Source organism: Mytilus galloprovincialis, chromosome 3 (genome assembly GCF_965363235.1).
Source record: "Mytilus galloprovincialis chromosome 3, xbMytGall1.hap1.1, whole genome shotgun sequence".
In the NCBI taxonomy this organism is placed as follows: domain Eukaryota; kingdom Metazoa; phylum Mollusca; class Bivalvia; order Mytilida; family Mytilidae; genus Mytilus; species Mytilus galloprovincialis.
The window spans coordinates 23,798,200-23,823,004 of record NC_134840.1 but is presented as its reverse complement, the minus strand read 5'-3'; the positions used below and the strand labels follow the sequence as shown (position 1 = coordinate 23,823,004).

The 24,805-nt window shown below is 31.3% G+C and overlaps 2 protein-coding genes across 2 annotated transcripts in view; both read left to right on the top strand.

Moving 5' to 3' along the window:
• Positions 1–9,684, top strand: part of LOC143067467 (cytosolic phospholipase A2-like) — a 31,378-nt gene extending 21,694 nt beyond the window's left edge. The window contains exons 7-13 of the mRNA XM_076240759.1: positions 999–1,136; positions 1,442–1,492; positions 2,251–2,659; positions 3,854–3,957; positions 5,220–5,389; positions 7,082–7,268; positions 8,082–9,684. Coding sequence (XP_076096874.1) covers positions 999–1,136; positions 1,442–1,492; positions 2,251–2,659; positions 3,854–3,957; positions 5,220–5,389; positions 7,082–7,268; positions 8,082–8,332 — 1,310 coding nt within the window. The 3' untranslated portion in view covers positions 8,333–9,684. The remainder of the gene's footprint in view (positions 1–998; positions 1,137–1,441; positions 1,493–2,250; positions 2,660–3,853; positions 3,958–5,219; positions 5,390–7,081; positions 7,269–8,081) is intronic.
• A 6,133-nt stretch (positions 9,685–15,817) lies between these two features.
• LOC143067465 (cytosolic phospholipase A2-like) overlaps positions 15,818–24,805 on the top strand; it is a 35,100-nt gene continuing 26,112 nt past the window's right edge. The window contains exons 1-3 of the mRNA XM_076240757.1: positions 15,818–15,937; positions 22,152–22,351; positions 22,949–22,970. Coding sequence (XP_076096872.1) covers positions 22,167–22,351; positions 22,949–22,970 — 207 coding nt within the window. The 5' untranslated portion in view covers positions 15,818–15,937; positions 22,152–22,166. The remainder of the gene's footprint in view (positions 15,938–22,151; positions 22,352–22,948; positions 22,971–24,805) is intronic.

The following is a 24,805-nucleotide window of genomic DNA, read 5'->3' as shown; positions in this document are numbered from 1 at the left end:
ATCAAACTGATTTTTCCAATTCTTGCCAATCACCCTTCATAGATTCCAATTCCTCAGATGAATGCCATGTTAGCATTGATCTGAAAGCTTGATGAAGACTTGGCTCAATGTCATGGATAACTTTTTGAACTAAAGTACTGCTAACATCAAACATCAAAGCCATTTTTTTCAAATGTAGGTTAACAAATCAAACCTTAAAACAATTATTTTGTCAGCTTATACATGTAATAAGTACCACTCCTTTATGGCCTATTTTGCTTAACGCCCTCATACATAGCAAATATATGTATCATTAAAATTATGAACTGTTGATGGATAAATGGGCCCAGGTAGCAACTGAAATGTTAAGAATTTCGTTTATTTATACTGACAAAAAATGTTTGCCTTCATAAGTATTTGTTTTGATGCATCTGTATATTTAAGGCTCTCATTTTTTTACATATAGTTGGAACGATATAACACATATTGTAGAACTATGTACAGTTCATTCTATTCGACGAAACTTGTTTCATGATTAATGTACATCATTAATAAATGTTAATCCACATTTTAATTGTATGTAACTTGCATTAGTGTATTCAATACTCGTTGAATTTAACTATGTTTTTTGCTAGACTAATGGAAATTGTTATATTTTTAACATTTACCTCACTATTATTTTTGGTTTCAGTATCGGTTTCGGTTTCGGTATCGGTATTGACTTATGGTGAACATGTCTATTAAAATAACATAACATACTAATCGCAATTATTGTTTTTGCTTTTTCGAACTAAATAGGATTGAATGTTTGTCTATAAGAACACTTAAATCTTCCCAAAAATGATTACTTGACATGATTGCGTAATAGAAAAAAGCTTGTACACCAGTGGTTGACTCAATTAGTGAACAGGGCTAGGGTATTCAGACCAATTTGTAGTTTGCCACGTACAACACTTGATTGTAGTTTAATAAAGAAAACAACCAATATGCTCTGATATATTTTAATTATTTTTAACTAGAATGGGTAGAGTTTTCGCCATATGAAGTAAGCATTCAACATTACGGAGCGGCAATTGACATGACCAATTTTGGAAGCAAATTCGACAAAGGACTACTTACACAACGATTCGATGAAATCCCTCTTTTCGAGATAATGGGTGAGTAAGGACTGTACGTATAATTGTTATTCGTAATATTTTTCTCACAGGGAAAAGTTTGTTCGGGTCATAACTTCTCAATAGAATAAAGTAGTTATAGAAAACAATCGAGCCTTAACATGTACTTTTGTACTTATGCAATAAGTCATATAAAATTAATTAAATTGAAATTCCAGAAACTTTACAAGAAGAATGCAATTAATTATCTACAAGAACATTACTAAATGACTTGACCAGAAAATATATATTGCATCACTTGAATCAATTTATGTATTAACTGGTAAATGTCTTCATCATACTTTCAGGTATATGTGGTAGTGCCTATACATTAACGCATGAAGAGTTACTGAACAAAGGTATGCATATTAATATGTTTATGATCATCAATGAGAAAATTACGTTCTAGTTCTACTGACGCCACACACCATATGTTAAATTAATAATTTGTATAACTTTATGTTGCTTCGTCTGTTTATAAAACGTATTAAGAATCATAGTTATTACAGCGTGGACAACCGCATTACTTATCTTGGTAATAACACTGAATTATTTACCTTTAACTTGTTTGTCATCGGCTATTGATAACAGTGAGTTTATGCTCACTTAGCCTGTCAGAGGCCTTCCAGTTGGGATTTAGATATAATAAAAGAGTAAAGAACGAGAAGAAAAATTAGAAAGTTTAAGTATTCAACTTTGTTATTTTTCATGTTTTTTTTATTTATAAAAAAGATGTGGTATGATTGCCAATGAGACAACTATCCATAAAAGACCAAAATGACACAAACATTAACAATTATAGGTCACCGTACGGCCTTCAACAATGAGCAAAGCCCATACATCATAGTCAGCTATAAATGGCCCCGATAAGACAATGTTAGTTCATTTATGTTTTGGAGTTCAGTGTGACGTCCATTCTCACAGATTTAGGCGTTAAAAACCTTTGAGGACCCCACAGTTTGAATTTATATAACACGTACGATATAACAAGTTTGCGTTACAGACGAAATTGCACCTAATCTGACCAAGTCAAGTGATAAACGGAGCTTGATAAGAAATGGTCTTCTCCACGCTGTTATTGATGATTCTATCAAATTGCAAAGTTTCTTTGTTGTAGATTCTACAAACTTCAAAACTGTAGAAAAATCTGCCGATCCTATCAGAATTCATGAAACAAATGATATCGAAATCGATTCCCAACATTCCATTAACGAGGGTTACTATTCTGAAAATGATGATGTATTCGATGAAGAAGACGAAAGATATGGATTTCATCAATCTAATATCTCAACTCCTAGTATAGAAGAACTGGCTGAAATGGAAGAATTGTTTAAAAGAATTTGCCAGATACGCAAACAAGAGGGACGTAAATTTGAAGAGGAAACAAACGGAAATGAAAACGATGATTTCAACGATGAGGCAAATGTAAATCGAGGAATCAGTCAATTTATGCATAGTTGTTCATTAGAAGGAGACGTGGAAATTGATGGTGCTTTTGACTACCCAAAAACTGTTGTAATGGAACAGTAAGTGTCTTGTCCATTTTAGTAAGATATGTTTAAGAATGGAATAGTTTCGTTTGATATTAAGTCATGCTTGTCCAAACTCCAACAATTTGACAATACAGTTTTCGTGTGATTTAACAACTCAAGATCACACTAACATCGTCGTATTTTCTATTTGTTGACTGCTTTTGCAGACTAGTAAAAATAAATTATGACATGATTTAAGCTCTAACACCAAATGAAGTTGTTAAATTGTTAGTTTTTCTTATCCCAGGAATATATTACCATAACCATTTTTTAGCACACCTTTTGGGAATGTTGGTCCTAATTGCTTTTCAATTCTATACTTGTTTGGCTTTCTAAATACTATTATTTTGTTCTGAGCGTCACTGATAAGTCTTGGGTAGACGAAACGCACGTCTGGCGTATTAAATTATAAACCTGGTACCTTTGATAACTAATTGTTTCAAACATATTCTCTAAAATCACATGGTTGATATGCATCACACTAAATGTATGTTTCATAGGATGTTAAGTTTATAGAGTGTCTCCGAGATTTTGATTGGTCAACAAATAAAATAAAAAAAGTGAAAAATTCAACTTGTGACTGATATATTTATTTAAATAAAGCAGTTATAGTTAAACTAGAACAGGTAACAGTTATTACCAGGTCAATTATATCTGCGATCAAAATTACGAGGAAATACAGCTCTTTTATATTATGCATCCCGGACGTGTACAATTACGCTGTTATGTTTTGCTATTATTCTTAAGTCACAAATCTTACAAGTAAAGTTTGTCAGCAAGTCCAGAACTACGATCATGTGACTTCTTATTGAGGTATACGAAGTTATCAGTTCTTAAAAATACTTATGGGTCTCACAAATATGTTCTCTATCTAAATTGGTGTGTTAGAGATGTGTTTAAAGGAGTTTTGTTCCAGATTAGGGTTCCAGGCCTCTTTGAATTTTTAGTCTTGATCGATCAGTGAACTTAATGAAACAGAAAATAAAAAACAAAACAATGATAGTTCTTAACTCTGTCGTGACTGTACAAATGGTGCGAATAAATCAAAACGCAAGTGCAAATTTATAAACAATATGATACATTAGAAAAGATAAGTGAAGAATTTCATGAATTGATAGGCAGACAAATATCAAAATAATCAAAATTTACCATTTTTCTTTTTATGTTTCTTATAATTATTCTTTGAAGGTGCATGAAGACTAGACGTCATAGGGCGGCAATGGTTAATAATCCTTTCTGGAATGTATCTTTTGATGAAACAGATAGTGCCTGTCGGCAAGGAAAACCAACTTGTAAGTTTGATAGTGCTTAACGCATACATGTATCAAGTTAGAACGACAAAAGCTATGATTGTTTAATTCATTGCGCTTTGAAATAATTAAAAGGAGCCGTAAAATACAATCAAGGTATTTTGTAGAAATGAACATTATATGAAAAGTACTTTACTTCAACATTTACTCATAGAAACTAACAACACCAAATAATAACATTAGATGTATGTTTCATTATAATACGTTATTATGATTGGCTAACTGGAACTATCGCGTTATTCCTTACTCAACTGCATTACTCAATAAAATTTATCAATCATGATGACACGATGTCCCATAAAAACTTCATAAAAATCTGGTTTTCATGATCCTAGCTAATAACTGTAATTATAAGTATTGAATGCTTCTTTTTGTAACTTCATAGGGTTTTAAAAGCGTTGACCGTGCGCACTTCCACGCTTCATACAAAATGTACTTCGGTCAACGCTTTTACACCCCAATAAAGTTACAAAAAGAAGCATTCAATTCTTAAATACAGCACAAGGTGTTTGCCCATTGGAGTGAATGATCTAACCAATAAATATCTACTCGTTTCATGATCAGCGATGAGTGTTTATGAGATTAACATAGTTTCAATGTTTAAATTTAGTGTACGATGTATTTTTAATATGACGCAAACTTCATTTTAGATTATGACACGTAATGAAATTAATAACAATTATTACTCTTACCTACTTATTTTTAATTTGAAGGCATGGAATATAGGTAAAATTGCAAGAGACAACTAATTGAAGTACACTCAACGATTGCGATTGAAAAATTATACCCGTCATTATTGTTGGAATGACAGCACAGTTTCGATCTATGAGTGTTACTCTCTTCTAAATCAATGTCATAATTCTATATCGTAAACTTCATACAATTGAAACTATCTTGCGACAAAACTTTCAAATGAAACATTTGTTTATTTTCATCAGCTACGACTTGTTGCGATATTATCATTTTAAAGGATAAAACAATATCTACTATCAACATTCAACAACAATCTGCAACAACTGTCCGAGTCAATCTCAGTGATCTCAATCAACATGAATGTTCATAATCGCAGGCTCTGAAATACAAAGATACCGAACGTTGTTAAAATAAATGAGATTTGAAGTGAAATGAAGATAAATCGGACATAAGACTTCATGCGTTTATATATACATTTTTCTTTACTATGTTAAAAGATTATATGGCATATGATAAAACAGGTTTATTCAGATTAGTTATCATTTTCTCAGCTTCGCCTAAGAACCTAATGAAAAATGACCTTGAGAAGTTATGTTTGATCGATGCTGGATTAGCGTTTAACTCTCCGTATCCACTTCTCTTCCAACCTGGTAGAGACGTAGACCTCATCCTGTCATTTGATTTTACAGACCGAAAAAAAGATTCCAATGAACCTTTCAAGGTAATAGTATTTGACTCATGAAAATATATATTAAGGATGTTTGCTTGTCACGTTTTGGAGTTTTTGTCAGATTTTCGAAATCCTCTGGATTTATCCATTTGAATGCCTTAAAAAATTTTGCCAATGGACCCCCATTTTTCTTTTTATAAATCTTTTACATGTATAATTATAAGCCATTTCTAAAAGTCTTATATATTTTATTTATTTTTTAATAGTTTTTTTAGAACTTTAACTGGTCAATGATAAAGCTATGAAAAATCAAGAGAGAACATTTCCCCGCCAAAATTCCAATGGCTAATATCTCGAAAACAAGCACATTGACTCCTATATTTGTTTTGCTTTTTTGATTCCTCAATTAATCCCCTATAAATATATACTTGTTTTATGGAAAGTTATTTATTTTGAAACTGAGCAGCAAACATCCTTAAATGACTTTACTATGTTAATATGCTTATATATTTTTCTAATACTTCGCGCATGTTGTTCGTTAAATCGAAGTTCTTCATTGGTCAAAATTCGATCATGACGTCAAATTTTCTTGCTTTCTTATGCATTTCCTATTGTGACGTCATGGAGAAAAGCGACCATGCCTGATGACGTCACATAGAAAGAACACAACTTTTTGCAGATTAGAAGGAAGATTGAAAGGAAGGATTGAATTTGTCTGCATATCGTATAAAAATCATTCTAGAGAAACAAATTCTACCATCAAATCTTGTGCAATACGATATTTATCCACTCTCGACAGTTTAATTTTAGATATTTAAATACTACCATGTAAATTTGAAAGTTTAACTATCAAGAGTGGACAAATACCGCATTACACTCAATACAGTAGTAGGTTACAAGAGCGCAATTATTAGTAATGCATGTTCCATAGGGTACCACTAGTGTTCCGTACTTTTTTTCTCGAAGACTACACAAACTAGGGAAAAACGGGTAGCAGTTCCTGTTACCAGAAATGCCAGTGTTGCATTACAACTAAAAATATATATAGGGTCATGCGGCTCAAATTGACTTAAAATGCAGATGAAAAAGATCGTCTACTTTTTTTGCTTAATGAAAAAGGCATATTTGTAATGGGTCCGACGTGCAGAAATGGAAGATATTTTCTATACTTCGTAAAATGTGAATATGATTTTCGGCAATTTTTAAACCTAATTGGATAAGCTTTTAATTAAATGTAATTCCAATCCTGTATCAACCAATCAGAAGCCGTATAGGATTCTATTCTGAATACCATCTTTGGGTAAAAAACTTGCCGGTAAAATGTAAACAAAAAATTGCGCTCTTGTAACCAGTATAATTTATGTATATTTTGAAATTGGAATATAAAAACCATCTTGGCATGTGTTTGCAATACGTAGTAATAAGATTTCCAAATTTCAACATTGAGCATACAACCATTGCAACTTCGTTTCTTATAAAAAATTCAAGTTGCTTATTCTTATATGTGTATTTTTGTAAAATGTTTTTATGTCATTTCTTCTCTGGAACGTTCTGATATGAAATCCTAATCTTTTTGGTTGTTTTTGCAGAAATTACCGATTAAAATGTCAAAATTAGTAAAGTATTTGAAAAAATTATAAATGCACATTAATCACACTTCCTATTTCAAAATTGGTAAATACGTTTATGCTAAAATATTTTCAATATTAACCTAATGCTGAAAATTGTGTTTTAAAATTTTAGACATTACTAACAGCAGAGGATTGGGCAAGAAAACATGACATCAAATTTCCAAAAATCAACGTCGACATGTACGAAGGCAAAGATGTGCAAGAACTGTACGTTTTTGAAGATGAAAATGATCCCGAATGTCCTATTATCATGCACTTTGTATTAGTGAATAAAGACTTCCGACTTTTTAAAAAACCAGGTAAGCACGTATATAATAGCAACGTACCGAAAATATTACTATCATTGCAACAAAATGCTTCTTATCTTAATGTTCTTTAGTCTAACAATATACTTAAAACTAATAAAAAACGGATAAAAAACTCCACTTTTGATCGATAATTCTATTTTCAAAGCATATGTTGTATATTTTTTTTAACATTTTCCTTTTGAAAATAAAATGTTTTTATAACTCTGATTAGCTGACTTATGTAATCACAGATACAAAAGTACGCTGCTTCACAAAAATATTCTTATTATTTTAAAAATGCTTACTGTTAATCGAATATATATAAATTGGGACAATTTCCCCCGCATATTGCACGATAGAAAATCTTTGAAAACCAAATATAATTACAGCTGTCATACAAGTAAGAGGTTACGCTAGCTATGAAACCAGTTTTAAGCTATAACTGTTTTAAGAAAATCCTTGTTCCGAATCAGGAATATAACAGTTGTTGTCTATTCGTTCCACTGGTTGAAATATAGTCGAGTGTTTGATGTTGTCAGGTTTTTAGGATTTTCCCATTTTTTTTTTCCTTGGAGTTCGGGACGTTGATAAATGATAATATCGCCTGGGAAGAAATTAATTATCCAGATAATAAATTGTGAAAACTGATTGCTGTTCCACTGTAAATAGTAGTCGTTTCATGTGACATATAAACGTACCAAAGTAGTGAACACTGCGTTATCGTCATACAAATCAAATAAAACAAACATTTGAAATAACTGATCAAGCCATGTGTCGTAAGGTGTAATTTTAATTATTCGTGTAATACATTATTTATGATTTTAGGAGTCGAACGACGTGAAAGTGAAAAGGAGAATTGTGAGTTTGCTAATTTCACAATTTATGATGATCAGAAAACATTTCACTGCACCAACTTCCAGTACAGTGAGGAGAATTTTGACAGATTGTCACAGCTTTCAGAATTCATAGTTTTGAATAACACTGGTCAGATAGAGGCCTGTATAAAGAAAAGCATAAAAAATAAACAGAAACGGCAAAAGCATGAACGGAAAAGGCACGTTTCGTCGCCTGTGTAACATTTTTCTACTTGTATAGAATAGGACAACTGTCATAATTATATTCATGCCTTTTTTTCACATTTATACTGTTCGTTAGACATTCTTTCTTTTATTTGTCTAAGCAATGCTCCTTTTCGTTGCATAATTTCCTATTGCTTATGTCTTTTGTGTGTACATATTCATTTAACATTTTATGACGTTTTTACTCATTTAGAACATTTTTACTTATATGACAAATGTTTTTTTTCGTAATGCAAACTGACTACAACAATGGTTATATGTAATTTTGAGTATCTTATGATGACGATTCTTGACTGTCATTAATGTACTGCAAATTAATATTTTTATTCATTTATTGATTGATTGAGTTTTTGGTTGCTTAACGTTAATAATGCGTTTGACTTGATTTGTGTAATTACTATATGATTTTGCCGAGATAGGTAACGATACCCCAAATTCATACGGTTATAGAATTATATCCTGATTATCTGTTCAGAAACGTATTGCTAATCTACACAAAATCATTCTGAACCTTTCATTCGGGTCAATTAAAATTGTTGAAAATAAAATCACTTTTCCGCGATAGGAATGTCATTACAAATAGAAAAAAAAACCATAGCCCCCCTTTTTTTCCATAAAGTAAATTGGTACTTTAAATAACTAACAAAGTGTCTTGAATTTTTCATACACCGTTATTGGTTGGTAACAACTCATTTGTGTCTTACTTCATGCAGTTACAGTAACATTTTTATTGGGTATGGATAATAATATGTAAGGTTTATATGTAGATTAATTAGTTAGTTTTATTCCACATTCTAAATGAGCGTAAGGCATATTAAAACCTTAACACATTAGAAAGGAATATCCCACTTTAGTATGGTCGGTAAAATAGAATTCTAAAATTTGCAAATCTTTATAAAAAAAATACCTTTTTGACGGTATTTAAGTCAGTAAATGCATATTTAAAGGTTTTTCTTGTCGTAGAACTACCTCGGCGTGTCAGGATTGCCCAAATAAAGACCTCCCTACGGTCGGTCATTTATTTGATCAAATCTGACACCCCTTGGTGTGTTCTACAACAAGAAAAACCTTAAAATATGCATTATCTATAACATAGTATTATGTATACAAATTTACCAACTTTAAATCGTAACTCAAGAATGAGAAGAGCGTTAGAAAATAATATAAACAAAAGTTAGCAGCATAAGAAATTTAAAAAAAAAGGTTTAAACAATGATCGGTTGCCTTATTTTATATATTTATGTATCATATATATATATAGATCAAAGGTTTTTTTTTCAGTAATGCGCAGAATTATATATGAGAAATTGGAAATAAAATGAAAATAAAACTGAACACAGATTTCAAAAGTATAGCGTTGTAATCCTTTATAGATCTAATACTAAACATGTTAACTGTTTCCATGGAGTTATGCGTTAATATTGTAACAGTTTGTTTGTCCATCTTATATGTCGGGCGTTACGCTTTACTACGGTTTGAAAAGTCCAGTAAATAATGAAAACGCTGAACTTTTTACATTTAAGATACAAATGAATTTTTAAGACTAAAATTATTTTACTATGTGAAAAGGTTTGAATCAACGAGCTTCACACTGTAGAACTTGGTGGTTTAGAAGATACATTACGTGTATTATATGACATCACTGTCATCCTTGTAATATTGGCAAATAGATATTGCAGACTTACCTTCATTTGACTATCGATATCGTATATTTAGCGAAACATTTTGAACGCCATACAAACTTTTGTTCAGCACAAAAAGATCTTATTGACCAAAATGCTTGTTTTCTGCATCTGATTTCATTTAGATGCAAAAATAAAATTATCATCTTTTGTGGTTACTTGATTTGTATGTACTGTAAGAGCTGTGATTACATAATTGTAACTTTTGTGCAAACTATGTTCGTTTTCAATTTTTATAATACTACGATGTTCGAAGCATATTAAGGTGTTAAAACTAATAAAAAAAAATATTTATTATCATAAATATGTATTGAATATGCGTAAACTTTGATGCATATCAAACTGGTAGTTTAATCGATATGGATCATACCATTTTATGAAGTTAATATTATACAAAAATATTCCCAAAACATCATGTTCGGTTAAGATTATCATGACGGGAACGTCAAATTACGGTTATGGGGGCTAGTCAAGGGACATTTCAGATCGTTTCGTATCTTCTATCTGCAGCTCAAACGAAAATACATTTTAAATCATTAAAAGTATTTTCCTTTCGTCTCAAATTGTTACCATTGAAGTTCAACTAAAATTGCGTTAAATAAAGAGCCTTTTTTAAGGTAAGGTCGCAGTTGTACAGGGATGACTTCGGATAGCTCATTTAGGACATGTATACATTTTTCTTATAGTATAAAAATCTATTTACAACTGTTATATCTTTTAATAGTGAAGGCAAAAATTCTTGATATGGGCTGAGTAGCTGCATGGAACATTTTTATCTTCCAAATTTCAACGCTTCTAACAATTCTTTTTCCGCTCAGAGTGAAAACAATCTATGTAGCCTTTTTTCGTCAAAAGTATGCAATAAGTTTGCAAAAATTATCACATTTAACTTACTAATTATTCTGCTAAGTGATTTCAAAGACGCACACAATACGAAATTGTAACAGTGGAAACCCATAAAATTATCATATGCCCTTGAAACTAATTAGGTATGTGACAAGAGCTCCTCTGAGGAGTAGGAAAAACACGTTTGGGAAAACTGATTTAATACACCATTCTCTACATTTGAAAATGCCTGTACCAAGTCAGGAATATGACAGTTGTTGTCCATTCGTTTAATGTGTTTTATCATTTGATTTTGCTTCTTTCCAAGAATATAAAATAGAATGTAAGAAATGTGAATTTCATCAGTACTTTTTTATATCTTTAATATATGTATATTTGAGCCTCCAAATTTACATTCTTGAGCCTCTTCCATTGATCAACTTCGCCGAAAAAAGTTAAACGTGTGATTCATCAAAGTAGTTTGTACCATTGTTCTTTTTCGAGGATATAGTATAAAAAGTAAAATCACAAAAATAATGAACTTGGAGGAAAATCTAATCGGAAAGTCCATAATCACATGGCAAAATCAAACATCAAAAACGAATGTCATATTCCTGACCTGAACAAACCGTTGAATGAGTATTTCTTCAGTACTTAATAAGGTAAGCTAAAACTATTGATATTTCCAACATTTTTATATTAGCATTAATGAATATTTAAATAAACAAATATCAAAATTATGTTGTCAAACTAAATAAAGGCAACAGTAGTATACCGCTATTCAAAACTAATAAATCTATTGACAAAAAACAAAATTGGGGTAACAAACCAAAACTGAGGGAAACGCATTAAATATAAGAGGAGAACAACGACACAACATTAAAATGTAACACACACAGAAACGGACTAAGCATTAGACAAAATCCGATGAGAATAAAAAATATAACATCAAAACCAAATACATGAATTTGGGATAGAAAAGTACCGTGACACGTCTTATAGTAATGTGAATTCACACTAAAATATAAGAGAAAACAAACAACACAACGGAAACACAACGTAAAATGTTACACATACAGAAACGAACTATGATATAACAATGGCTATTTTCCTGACTTGGTACAGGACATTTTTAAAGAAATAAATGGTGGGTTGAACCTGGTTTTGTGGCATGCCAAATCTCATACTGTAATGGCAATGCTAAATATAACATTAGAATGAAAACATACTTTTGGAGAGTCAAAAACTCGTTGGAAGTACTTGATAAATTGCATGCTTATATTGGTGATTTTGAATCTGTTCAATCTGTTTTGATTTTTGTACCCTGTAAACCACATTGCCTCACATTCTCATTTAGAAAAAAAACCACACACCTAATTAAATGGGCATTTAAAAAGTCAGAATGCGAATATATATGCTCAAACTCTTTTAGGTCATTTTTAGTAGCAATAAAAAAAAAAACTATGTCAATTGGACATGCTTTGATACTATATATGCCCTTGAATATTTACTAGATAACATTTTTGTTCGCTTTGGGTATTCCGTATATCGTCAGATTATCGGAATTCCAATGGGGACTAACTGTGCACCACTTATTGCGGACCTGTTTTTGTATTGCTATGAGTTACAACAATAAGCAAAGACCCATCGAAACAACATCTGATAAACAAATTTAATAATACTTTTAGATATTTGGATGATATTTTGGCTCTTAATAATGACGACTTCAGTATGTATATTAAAGAAATTTATCCTGTTGAACTTACTTTAAATAAAGCTAATACTAACAATGACCACTGCCCTTTCCTCGATCTTGATATCTATATCACTAACGGAAAGCTGAATACTAAAATTTATGATAAAAGAGATGATTTTTCATTTCCTATCGTTAATTATCCATTTTTAGATGGTGACGTTCCCTTGTCACCATCTTACGGTGTTTATGTATCTCAACTTGTACGATTCGCTCGTGTATGTAACAATGTTTTAGATTTTAACGAGAGAAATTTATGTATTACTGAAAATTATTACACCAGGGTTTTCGATATCACAAACTAGTAAAAACATTTACTAAATTTTATCATCGGTAATAGGACATCATTCGTAAATATAGCTCAACATGCAGACTTCTTATACGTTCAGGTATTTCACATCCAATTTTTTATGGAAATATTCTTTATACAGCACAAAGGTGTCATTATTCACCTCAAAAACTAACAAAACCTTTGAATAGACTTATTAAGAAGGGATATAGTTCCGATACTGTTGTCAGGTCATTAAAGATTGCATATTTTGGCGTTAATATTGATTCACTTATAGGGTCTTTGCATCGGAACTAAACACATTTATTCAAAAACCAGTTGTTGGCATGACACGGGTTACGTCTTCTCATATATGTTATGATGGTATGATACTAAACACCTAAAGGGAAGGATTGTGACTGATAATTTTTACTTTCTTTCAAACTCATCTTTACAATAATTAAACGGCTGTGTCTCATTATCTATTTTGTGAATACACATATAAAGGCTACATATTTTAACCGGATCAATGACCATAACTATCATTAATAAGTTTATCTCAATACACCTGTCTATAGATGGACTGGTCTATAATGAGTAAACCTGGTAAACTCCTCCCAGTCAAGTCAAATTAATTAAGTAATATTTCAGGTCAATGGTTTCAAACTATCGCAAACATTAGTTTTAATCGTCATAATCTTTGCAAGTACTACACCGATCCGGAACGATTGACGATTTATCACTATAAATGACTATATCAGTAATGAGCCGTGAAAACATTAAATTTTGAGTAAACGTTATCATGATTTGAGATTCAAATGTCTACTTTGAAGTCTGTTTTAGTAATCTCTCCGACCCGGTGCAGACAGATGGAAACTTTGACTGTGATGCAGACCTACCGAATTAGACTATTTACCGGATTTGTTATCACATAAGCAGCACGACGGGTGCCGCATGTGGAGCAGGATCTGCTTACCCTTCCGGAGCACCTGAGATCACCCCTAGTTTTTTGGTGGGGTTAGTGTTGTTTATTCTTTAGTTTTCTATGTTGTGTCGTGTGTGCTGTTGTTTGTTTGTCTTTTTCGTTTTTAGCCATGGCGTTGTCAGTTTGTTTTAGATTGATGAGTTTGACTGTCCCTTTGGTATCTTTCGTCCCTCTTTTATCGATCTTATAAAACAAATCGTACAAATCTGTTTCTCATCTTTGCATAAAATAATAGGGTTACTTGAGTGTTATTGTGCAAAGTCCAGTTAAAGATAAATGAATGGAAATGTTGGTTGTAACTAAATTGAAATTTACTAACAGTACTTAAGTATTATTACTTGTACCAGTGGTTCAAGTCGGAAGCTCTATGATTTGAAGTACATATATCCTTATTTACTTGTAAATCCGGACACACACAGGATGTAAATGATAACTTTTATACTAAATGATCAAGGACGAAAGTTCTATTCATAAATGACCTATATTAATAAGTATTGTTTAATTTGATTTCTAATTTGAGTTTCAATAAAATTGAAGGTGGTATTGTGTTTTAGAGGTTTATCGAAGCCAACATTGCCAAAGTGCATCACTACTTGTGACTGCGGAATTGCCCGTTAACAAATCAAAAAAATTAGACACACATCGTAAATGACAGAAACACATCGTTATAGAACTACATCTTAAATACACATAATTAATGATCTCAATCAAAATAAATCAATGGTTCTGAAATCTTAATCATAGGTTTATGTTTTACTTGAATTCCTCTGAACTCATGACATTAATATAATAGTAATAATTACTGACAGGCTGTTAATCGACTAATATCTTTTTAAAACTTGGACGAAAGTTTTTGAAAGGTGTTGATGATATGTTTTCAGGTTTATATGGCATATAAGAGAGACACGTGTAAGTGCCTAAAGGTAAAATTTAAACGACGGCAAGAATGATGAAAAGGAGTAATTTGGAACTAAAAGTTGACCTACAAAGTAAACGTTTTGATATTTCATAATCCCATTTACCCATAAACTAGCCTGCAAGTTGAAAATTATTCAACCAGGTTAAGGTAGCACAATACAAAGATTTTTTTACTTCCAATTACAAACCTTTGAAATTCTGTAACTTTCTTATAAATGCATAGAAAATAATAAAAGAGGTATACATAGATAGATAAAAGATTAATCTTTTAAGTTAATGCAATATTTTTATTATGCAATTATTATGTAATCAATTATTATGTTATTAGTGGCAAAATCTGGGTAAGTTCACTTAAATTAATTTAGCTCTATCATCTCTTTAACTATACAGAAAATTTTGACGAAATCTTAATCAACACATCATGGGCTTCAAAAGGATGTCTCAGACTGTCTCTATTGTATTCCGTTCTCTCATAAATCTCTTATTAGTGTAAACATCCTAACCACATAAAAAAAGATAATGTTTAATTAGGTGCAAAATTTGTTCTATACATTCTATCTGAAATCTGAGACATCTTTTTGTAGATAATGGCCATAGGAACAACATATAATAAAACCAACCCTATAGGGATACCTATGCAGAAGCTAATTTCATTTGAAAGTGGAAAATTGGTGAAAAATATTTTAGACACAGTTAACATTAAAATTAGTTACATAATTATTGCATAATACTAACATTGCATTAATTTGAAAGAGTAATCTGTTAGTTATCCAAAACTACCACTTTTATAAATTTTCAAGCATTATTAAGAAAGTTACAGCATTTTAAAACTTGGGAGTTGAAGTTTTTTTCTTTTGTATTGTGCTACCTTAAACCAAACATTCCTTTTTATGAAAAAGACTTGTCTAAGTACGGAACTTTGTTGTTCATTTGTTCCGTTCATTGATAGCGTTTAAATTATACAGTTTTTATGGACAACCCCTTTTTGAATTTGTCGGGGAGTTCAGTATGTTTAGTATACTTTTGTACTTCCTTATGTGAGCCTCTCCCATTTATTAACTTTGTCCAATATCTAAGTGTGTGATTCATACATATAGTTTGTATTATTCTTCCTTTCCTTGAAATACAAAAATAAATGTTGAAAATGTGTATTTCATACTCATTCTAGAAGGTAAGCTAACTTATCTTAACTTCGCGTTTTTCTAGTAACAAACACAATATTTTGTGTAATCAAATATTGTAGTAAATTAGCATTAAATGTAAACTTAAGGAGAAGTGGTATAATTATTAATGGGAAAACTTTCCCCTGAACTCCAGACGACGATGATTTGATGATATAAACAAATAAACATGTCTATTTTTAATATTGATATGGTATCGAACGTAAATGCAACAAGTTGTTGAAGAACACCAGGGTCAGGGTCATCACTTATAGAATTCTTCGCATTATTTTCAGTTGTAGGAAGGAAGTCAAATATCGTTGGTAATACTCAGTAGTTTGCCTGCAGACCATGCAAGCTTACCATGAACAACAATTAAAAAGTTTACTCAGTGGCTGTACCAGCGATGGTTGTCTGTTTTTGTTTTCTTCGGAAAATCCGAAATATTACGTGAATATTACGGAAAAGGAGACAACATTTGGTTTTTTTTTTAAATTTTATTCTGGAACCCCTTTTTCTGGATCCGTCCCTGTTACTTATCTACCACCACAGAATCACGATTTTGCTATATATCCAAGTTTCTTGTAGTTTGGATTATCATGAAGCAGATACATGAAAAAGAAGATGTGGTATGATTGCCAATGAGACAACTCTCCACAGGAGACTCAAGTGACACAGAAATTAACAACTATAGGCCACCGTACGGCCTTCGAAAATGAAAAAAGCCCATGCCACATAGTCAGCTATAAAAGCCCCCGAAATGAAAATTCAAACGAGAACACTAACGGCCTTATTTATATAAAAACATTTACGAAAAACAAATTTGAAACACATAAACAAACACAACCACTGAATTACAGGCTCCTGACTAAGGACAGGCGGCACATACATACATACATAATGTTTTTGTGTGTGGGGGAGAACATGTTAGCGGGGTCACAACCCTCCCGTAATCTAAGACAGTGGTATACCAGTACAACATAAGAACGAACTATAGTAATCAGTTGAAAAACTTATCAGATTGACGAAAATACAAGTGAACGTGGCCGATTACTCTTGTACATCCTAACAACAAAAAGACATTGAGAGCAGTTAACTGACGGCTAGTTTAAAGCCACTAACAACTTATTAAAAAGATCGTGCATATAAGACTTGTCTGATAGCTACCCGCATTAAAACAAAAGAAATTTGTAACAAATCAAATATGCTGCTTCATGTAGCTTTGATTGTCACGTATGCATAAATTGGTTCCAATATCTAAGGCAATGCAACAGGAAAATTCATCAAGATTACTATTTCCGCAAACCTTACTCGGTATGGTTCAATAACATTAACGGTAACAATTTTTCTGCACCAGATGGTTCAACTGAATTGGTAATGTATTGGTTTGATTGACAGCTTAGCTTGTACAACAATGCCATCAATTTCTACAGCTTATGCGCTGATCGTGGTAAAAGGTTCCAATAATCTTAGAATCAAGTCATGCATAGTTGACATGAATGGTCGAGATATTATAACTCATTCTGCGTTATTTGATACCGTATCTTGCCTTTGATAACTTACATGTCGCCTTAGGATTTGTTTGTCGAAACGCCGACCTTTTCTTTTCCGGAGACAGCATTCTTTTTTTCAGAGTAATTACCTTTCCCCAGAGATGCTTCGGAGGGTAATAGTAACACAATGCTTTCATCAATCCTTCTGCCCGTCCGTCGGTCTGTTCGTTCGTAGTGCATTACGAATAATTATTCGGTGGCCTTCAAATTCTCGGCCGCAAATTATCATTATTCCCGCCCGAAAATTTCAGAATGTATTCTTGTGTCCCATGCGAACAAAATTTGGCCTTTTCGTTTAAAACAATTGGTTTTTTTTTTTCGCTCGTGGAATACGCTATAATAAATTGATTTGAACTAAGTAGAGAAAGGGAGAAAAACACAATTTTACAACGACCAAGTTAATGTGTATTACTTACGTTTAAGTATACGATTTTTGTTTAATTCGAAAGTCAAATGGTCAACGGGAGACAACAATGAACATGTTTTTGTAATAGTTTTTGCTTTGCCCACTTTCATTATTTAGAAATAAAAAGTGGTCATTATTATTGAAAGTTCTATCGAATTTTCAGAGATTTGTTACAGAAAAATGTATCAAAGTTTTGTTTATGAATTTGATATACCATGGCCATGATATATTTTGATAAAACATAAACAATAGAATAACACAGATGCATTCAAAACCGAGGTTATTTCAATTTACCAAAATTATGAAGACTTAATTTAAATACACATACTAGATATCATGTGTCATAATAAAATTATATCTCGGTGAGCAATTTAAAAAAAAAGAATCAGTTTTTATAAAAGCAATTCTTGGGTTATCTCGCATAGAAATGTCCAATGTTCTTGAACATGTTTGTGTAACGTTTTGAATGATAAGTTCGCTTTATTGCTAGGGTAACACTATATTTTTAATAGAAGGGTTACAGAAAAACAAAACCATATAATTATGACGTTTGGTACGGCTTTTTTATTAAAGACATTTGAACGACATAACTGCAAATAAAACTTTCCTAGACGACAAACATAATTATTTGGACTACATAATAACATAATCGCAGCAAAACAAATTTAAATGGACTCAGCAATGTAAAAAGGTATAACAAAACCCAAAATATAAATAATGATCTAATCTTATTTCTTAATTGGATAAATATTTGTGGTGTTATCTGATATAACAAAAAACAAAAAACAAAACAAATCCCCTTATTTAGTCTAGTCTAGAATGCTGAAAACAGTAATCGATAACATATATCAATTTCTTTTTGGACTGAATCACCTTTGTACTCTTTGTATTTGAGGAAGATTTCGTAAAACCTATCGCAAAGTTTTATCATTATAATCTTCTATATAAGTAAAACAATGGCACTAAAACATCAAGCATATGAGTATCAGTTTGACTGTAGGACAATATGTATGTACACTTGTACAGATATGTATCGAATAAACATTTGGTTATGGTTGACTTGATTCATTTTCCGAATGTAGGGAAAATAGCTTATGTGACGTCATACAATATTTGTTTTACTGATATGAGAAAACGAACCGTAGAACAGATTCGTTGAACTCTTCGTACTCATAAAGCGATAGTCATCCCAAATAAAATGTGAATGTTTGGTGTATATTCTCATGCTGTTTAAAAAGTTGTGAATGAGTGAATTTAAACCTTGAAACTCATTAAAGGGGCACTAGCTGTCAAATTTATTTTTACTGATTGGACTCAAATTCTCATATTTCATTTATAAGAATGTGAACCATTTATCCAATTAAAAAAGATAAGCAATATACAGTGCATGGGCTCGATTCTTTATAGCTTCGTTTCTTGTGCATTTTAGACCTCCAATTGTCATGTAAGCGATAGAAACATCAATATATAATTAAATAGAATGTGAACTCGTGTATGTTTTCCTAGTTCTGTTTAATTCCATATTATAGATTAGAAATATAAGTTAATCATCTTTTTTAAGAATGACTTTTTGTAGATATAATCATTCAATTAAATTATTTACCTTTGTTTCACTTTCCATGTTAACATTTTTTTCTGTAAAATAACTTAACATGCACAATTTAAGCGTTATCCATCTCAAGCTAAGGGGTGAAATTGAATTTCACATGAATACGGATTCAATGAGGTCGCATTATTCACTTGTAAGTGATGATTGAACAAAAAACAATCATATTTTAGATTTTAAAATATCTCGTAGCTAGTTTTCCTTTAATAGAAGTTTTTAGATTTAAATTTTATCTCTAAAAAGTGAAACATTATCGGAAGTAATTTGATTAGAAGTAAATTATCTGAATGATATAATATGTATCTATGAATCTGAAGAAAAACATCTAGCAAAATTGTGATTTTAAATGATCAAGAAATGCAGTCAAAAGATCTAATTATAAAAGACCTTAATAAATTTGATATTTTTCGTCAAACTTTAAATGATACAACAAAGTTTGTTTTACCCGTTTAATTGGGTTTAAAAGAAAAACCAAAACAAGTTGATGATAGTTTGATAACAACATTGTTACGGTAGATTTCACTCTGAACATAACAAATTTGCAATGAAGCAATCATTTTAACTTTTATAAAATAATTTGTTTACATATTTCAATCACTTAGTTTGGACATTAAAGTATTTAGTATTGAATACATGATCATAGTTTTGTTTTTACCTAAAGGCATGGAATTAAGACCAGAATTACTGAAAACGTCTTCAAAATTCGTCACGGTGTCCGAGGTACTTATTCAAAAACAACTGCAATACCATCAATTTCTGTCATACCTTTGATTGTTGTGTGTTTTTAGGAGCACCTGACCGATATAGGCATAACATAAATATCGACTGCATGCAATTTGCAAGACATGTAAACGTCAAACTTTATCAGTGAGATATTGATAGACTTGGATTTATCGAGGAAACGTACATGGAACTGACATTGTAGATCAAAGTTTATACGGCCTTGCAAAGGGTTCAAATTTCTAAACTCGTATCATATCAATTGATTCTTTAACTCTAAGATACGGACGTGATTAGTATTTACTCGATCAAATAGAAGAGAACAGTTCTTTATATCAACACTTTTTTTTAAATGTTTACTGTCGCCATTTGCATTTGTTTTGGTAGCAGTTATAAGAAAAAACTACGCTAAGAAATAATTCAATATATTTTTTGGATGGGTGTATATAAATATATTTTACCCGAACAAGAATTTATCGTTAATGATGATTTAATATTGATATTTAATATTAGAAACGAATGTATGATAAAATTATTTGAATAAGACGCTACTTTTAACTTTACCAACATAATGAATCAGAATTGGCACATGTTAAGTTCACAAGGTAAAAAGGCACATGCATTGTTTTCATTCCTAGACGAGTAGTTTTGCCCTCTTTTACCGAACTGCCATGTGCTTAACGGAAAATAAGCAACTACTAATTGTTAAAAAAATCAGTTTGACTCGACTGTAAAATTGAACCCAAGATATACCACATCCGTATTGACCGTTCTATATTGAGACCACAGAGGCGATTCTAATGATATTTCAACTGTTTAAACAAACCAACAGATTGTTATTTTTCATAGAAAAACGGGATAATTTGATTGTTCCTGTGTTTCTTCAAAATTCACAACCTTATTAAGTATACCACTTGTTAAATGTTCTAACTGTATATATACTTGCCATGTAATTCGATGTGGTCAGTTCATATTGTCATGGACTGCTAAGATCTGTCCGTATGATTACGTATTTTGTTTTTAATTACAGATAGATTCTGACTTAAATCTAATCAGATAAAATAGTATCAATTTATGAAATAAAATTCGTGTTCATAATTTCTTTCTTTTATTTTGCATGGCAAATAAATGCAACTGCTGTTCAAAACTCATAAATCGATAGAAAAAAAACAAATCCGGGTTACAAACTATAACTGAGGGAAACGCATTAAATATAAGAGGAAAACAACGACACAACATTAAAATGTAACAAACACAGAAACGAAAAATACATCGGACAAAATCCGATGAGAATAACAAATATAACATTAAAACTAAATACATGAATTTGGGATAGAAAAGTACCGTGACACGTCTTATAATAGTGTGAATTCACACTCAAATATAAGAGGAAACAAACAACACAAAAGAAACACAACGTCAAAATGTAACACACACAGAAACGAGCTATATTATAACAATGGACATATTCCTGACTTGGTACAGGACATTTTTAAATGATGGGTTGAACCTGGTTTTGTGGCATGCCAAACCTCCCGCTCTAATGACAATGCTAAATATAACATTAAAATGACAACACAATATTCATACAATGATTACAATGGTTTTCGTTATAATAATGAAATATTTAATTCTTCATACACTTTTTGGGAAGTCTTTATGATTTATTTAGTTTCACTCCAAACCTCTAGTTCACTTTTTATGATGGTAAATATAAATTTATGTTCATTACGTTTCATATACACATGTTTTTATCAGTTATTCGAAGTTTGTGGTAAGTTTTTGACTTTTATATATTATGCCATCAAGTAGCACTGAAGAAACATTTTTGTCGAAACGAGTATCTAGTGTCGTAACACTGATACCATTACTATCCAAATTTCATGATGAAGAATGTAACAGGTATCATGAAAAATGTGTAATCGGATACTATTTTGCAGAAGAATTAAAATAAAATGCAACAAAACAGTTTATCTAAAGCGACGGGGAAAGTGGGGTTAACAATAGGACGTTCATTAACCGTTTCCAACCTTCACCAAAAAAGAACACATGGGGTACGTACTCGATGCAAATCCTATCATGACGAATCGAAGAGTCTTCAGCAAGTACAGAGTATAAGGCATAAAAAGAAATCAAGCAGGTAAGCATGTTTATATGGTTTACATTTTTGTTAGTGGATAATTATCTTTTTTCAGCATATTAAATATCATGCATGTCTTTTTTTTCATATCATATGTTGTTAATAAAGTTCAGTTTAGAAGATTAGATAATATTGCAAAACGACGACTTTCCATCTGAAACCAAATGAAAATAATTTAAGTATAAAAAAGAAGATGTAGTATGATTGTCAATGAGACAACTGCCCACATGATACCAAAATGACACAGACATTAACACATATAGGTCACCGTACGGCCTTCAACAATGAGCAGAGCCCATACCGCTTTGTAGCACATACACAAACGACAACTACTGAATTACAGGCTCCTAACTTGGGACAGGCACATACTTAAATAACGTGGCGGGGTTAAACATGTTAGCGGGATCCCAATCCTCCCCCAACCTGGGACAGTGGTATAACAGTATAACATAAGAACGAAGTAAACCATACTAATTATTTATTCATTCCATGTTGGCTTTACACTTTCAATTTTATGAAAATTCTGTTTTAAATCGTATAAATATTCGCATTTGTTTTATTAGACTGAAATTATTATTACCTTTTTCTCAATTTCAGGAGTTCAAAAGTTATGTATCCGGTAAGTATTTATGTCTTTTCATTGCAATTTCAGATATAATCGTTTTTTACTATTTTTTAATAAAGATTACCAGGAATATCATAAGTTCATATCCACTAGATATTTATAGGTTTCATAACGAGTGAGAATAGAATATCGATTGGTATCAATTCATTATAATTCATTATGATAATAAACGAGCCTTCTTTGTTAGTACTATTTGAATTAAATAGATTAAATAGATTTAACAAGTTGTTAAACCGATTTCATGTATTGTCAACACTGTAATTGTGTTGAATCCGCGAATCATTGATCTAGTCTTTAGCACATTCCAGTGTGACGTCAAATAGTGATTTAATATTCCCCTTTAGAAGCCACTTTGGTTCAGTTTTGATAAAATAGGCAACGCAGCATCGTCAATGATGTATTTACATACAAGTGAATATTTCGATCTCATTAAATTAGTAGTCATATCAACCTCAATAGAACCCCTTAAGTAGAGATGGGTGACGTATGAAATAGGCGTGTTCAGTTTTTAAAAACAAAATAATGTATACATGAAAGTGAAACAAGTCCAAACCGTTTTCTTGTCTGATTCAATCTTCAAAAACTAATTCTTATAGGTACAATCGATTATCAATAATTTGTTTAAATCCTTTATATGAAAATAAACAGACCTAAAAAAAAAATCCAATTGCAAGAGTGTGCTTTCTATTTGTATCTTTGTTTATGTTCACATTGGGTTATAAGACTGTCTCCGTATGTCATCTCGATAGATATTTAGAAAATGCAACGAGTCTATTAAACGAGAAGACCTCATTTTGTGTGTTGCTTTTCTTCCTGCCACAATAAATTAATCATCATGCCTCTGTGTCCTATGGAACCATGCATAGTCGCATTTGTCAAAAGTAAGATCACAAAAATACTGAACTTAGAGGAAAATCAATTTGGAAAGTCCATAATTACATGGCAAAATCAAATAACAAAACGGATAAAAAACGAATGGACAAGAACTGTCATATTCCTGACTTGGTACAGGCATTTTCAAATATAGAAAATGGTGAATTAAATCTGGTTTTATAGCGCTAACCCTCTCACTTTGATGACAGTCTCGTCAAATTCCGTTATATTTACATTGATGCATAAACTAAACAGACACAATAAATGAAATAGTCAAAACACGGGTACATCAGTCATCATCGTATAACAATTTTAAAATGGACAATTTAACAGAACACACATTCATTGATTTGTGTGTCTGACGTCAAATTATTTTTTTTATACGTCACATACATTTTTAAAAGGAACAATTTAACAGAAAACAAAAACATCTATCTACACACACATTCATTGAATTGAGTGTTTGACGTCAAAATTTTTTATACGTCACATAAATTTGTAGTTCAATGTGCATACAATCAATTTTAAAATTTACATAAGCAATGTTAGCATATAGGATTAAAAAATCAAAAGTATGTAAGAATAAATTTTAGAAATAGACCGAGATTGAAAACAGTCCAAAAGTTATATACAGAATTTATAAGAATCCACAAATAGTAAATTCCACTACGCGATTGAATGATTTTGACGTTTATGGTTCAACATGTTTTGTAATTCATTATAGAAATATATCATAATGACATAAACTAGAACAATATCATACTGACGGAATCTTTTAAAGTACAGAGTCACGTTATAAGAACCAAAGACATACAAAAAGTCGCATATACAAAGCACAACACCAAAAATTGAAAGACAGACAATACAAACACATTGACGAGATGTACAAGTACCGAGCAACGTCAAACGGATATCACATAAAACCGTCAACAGTAAAAGTTATATTAATAATAGAA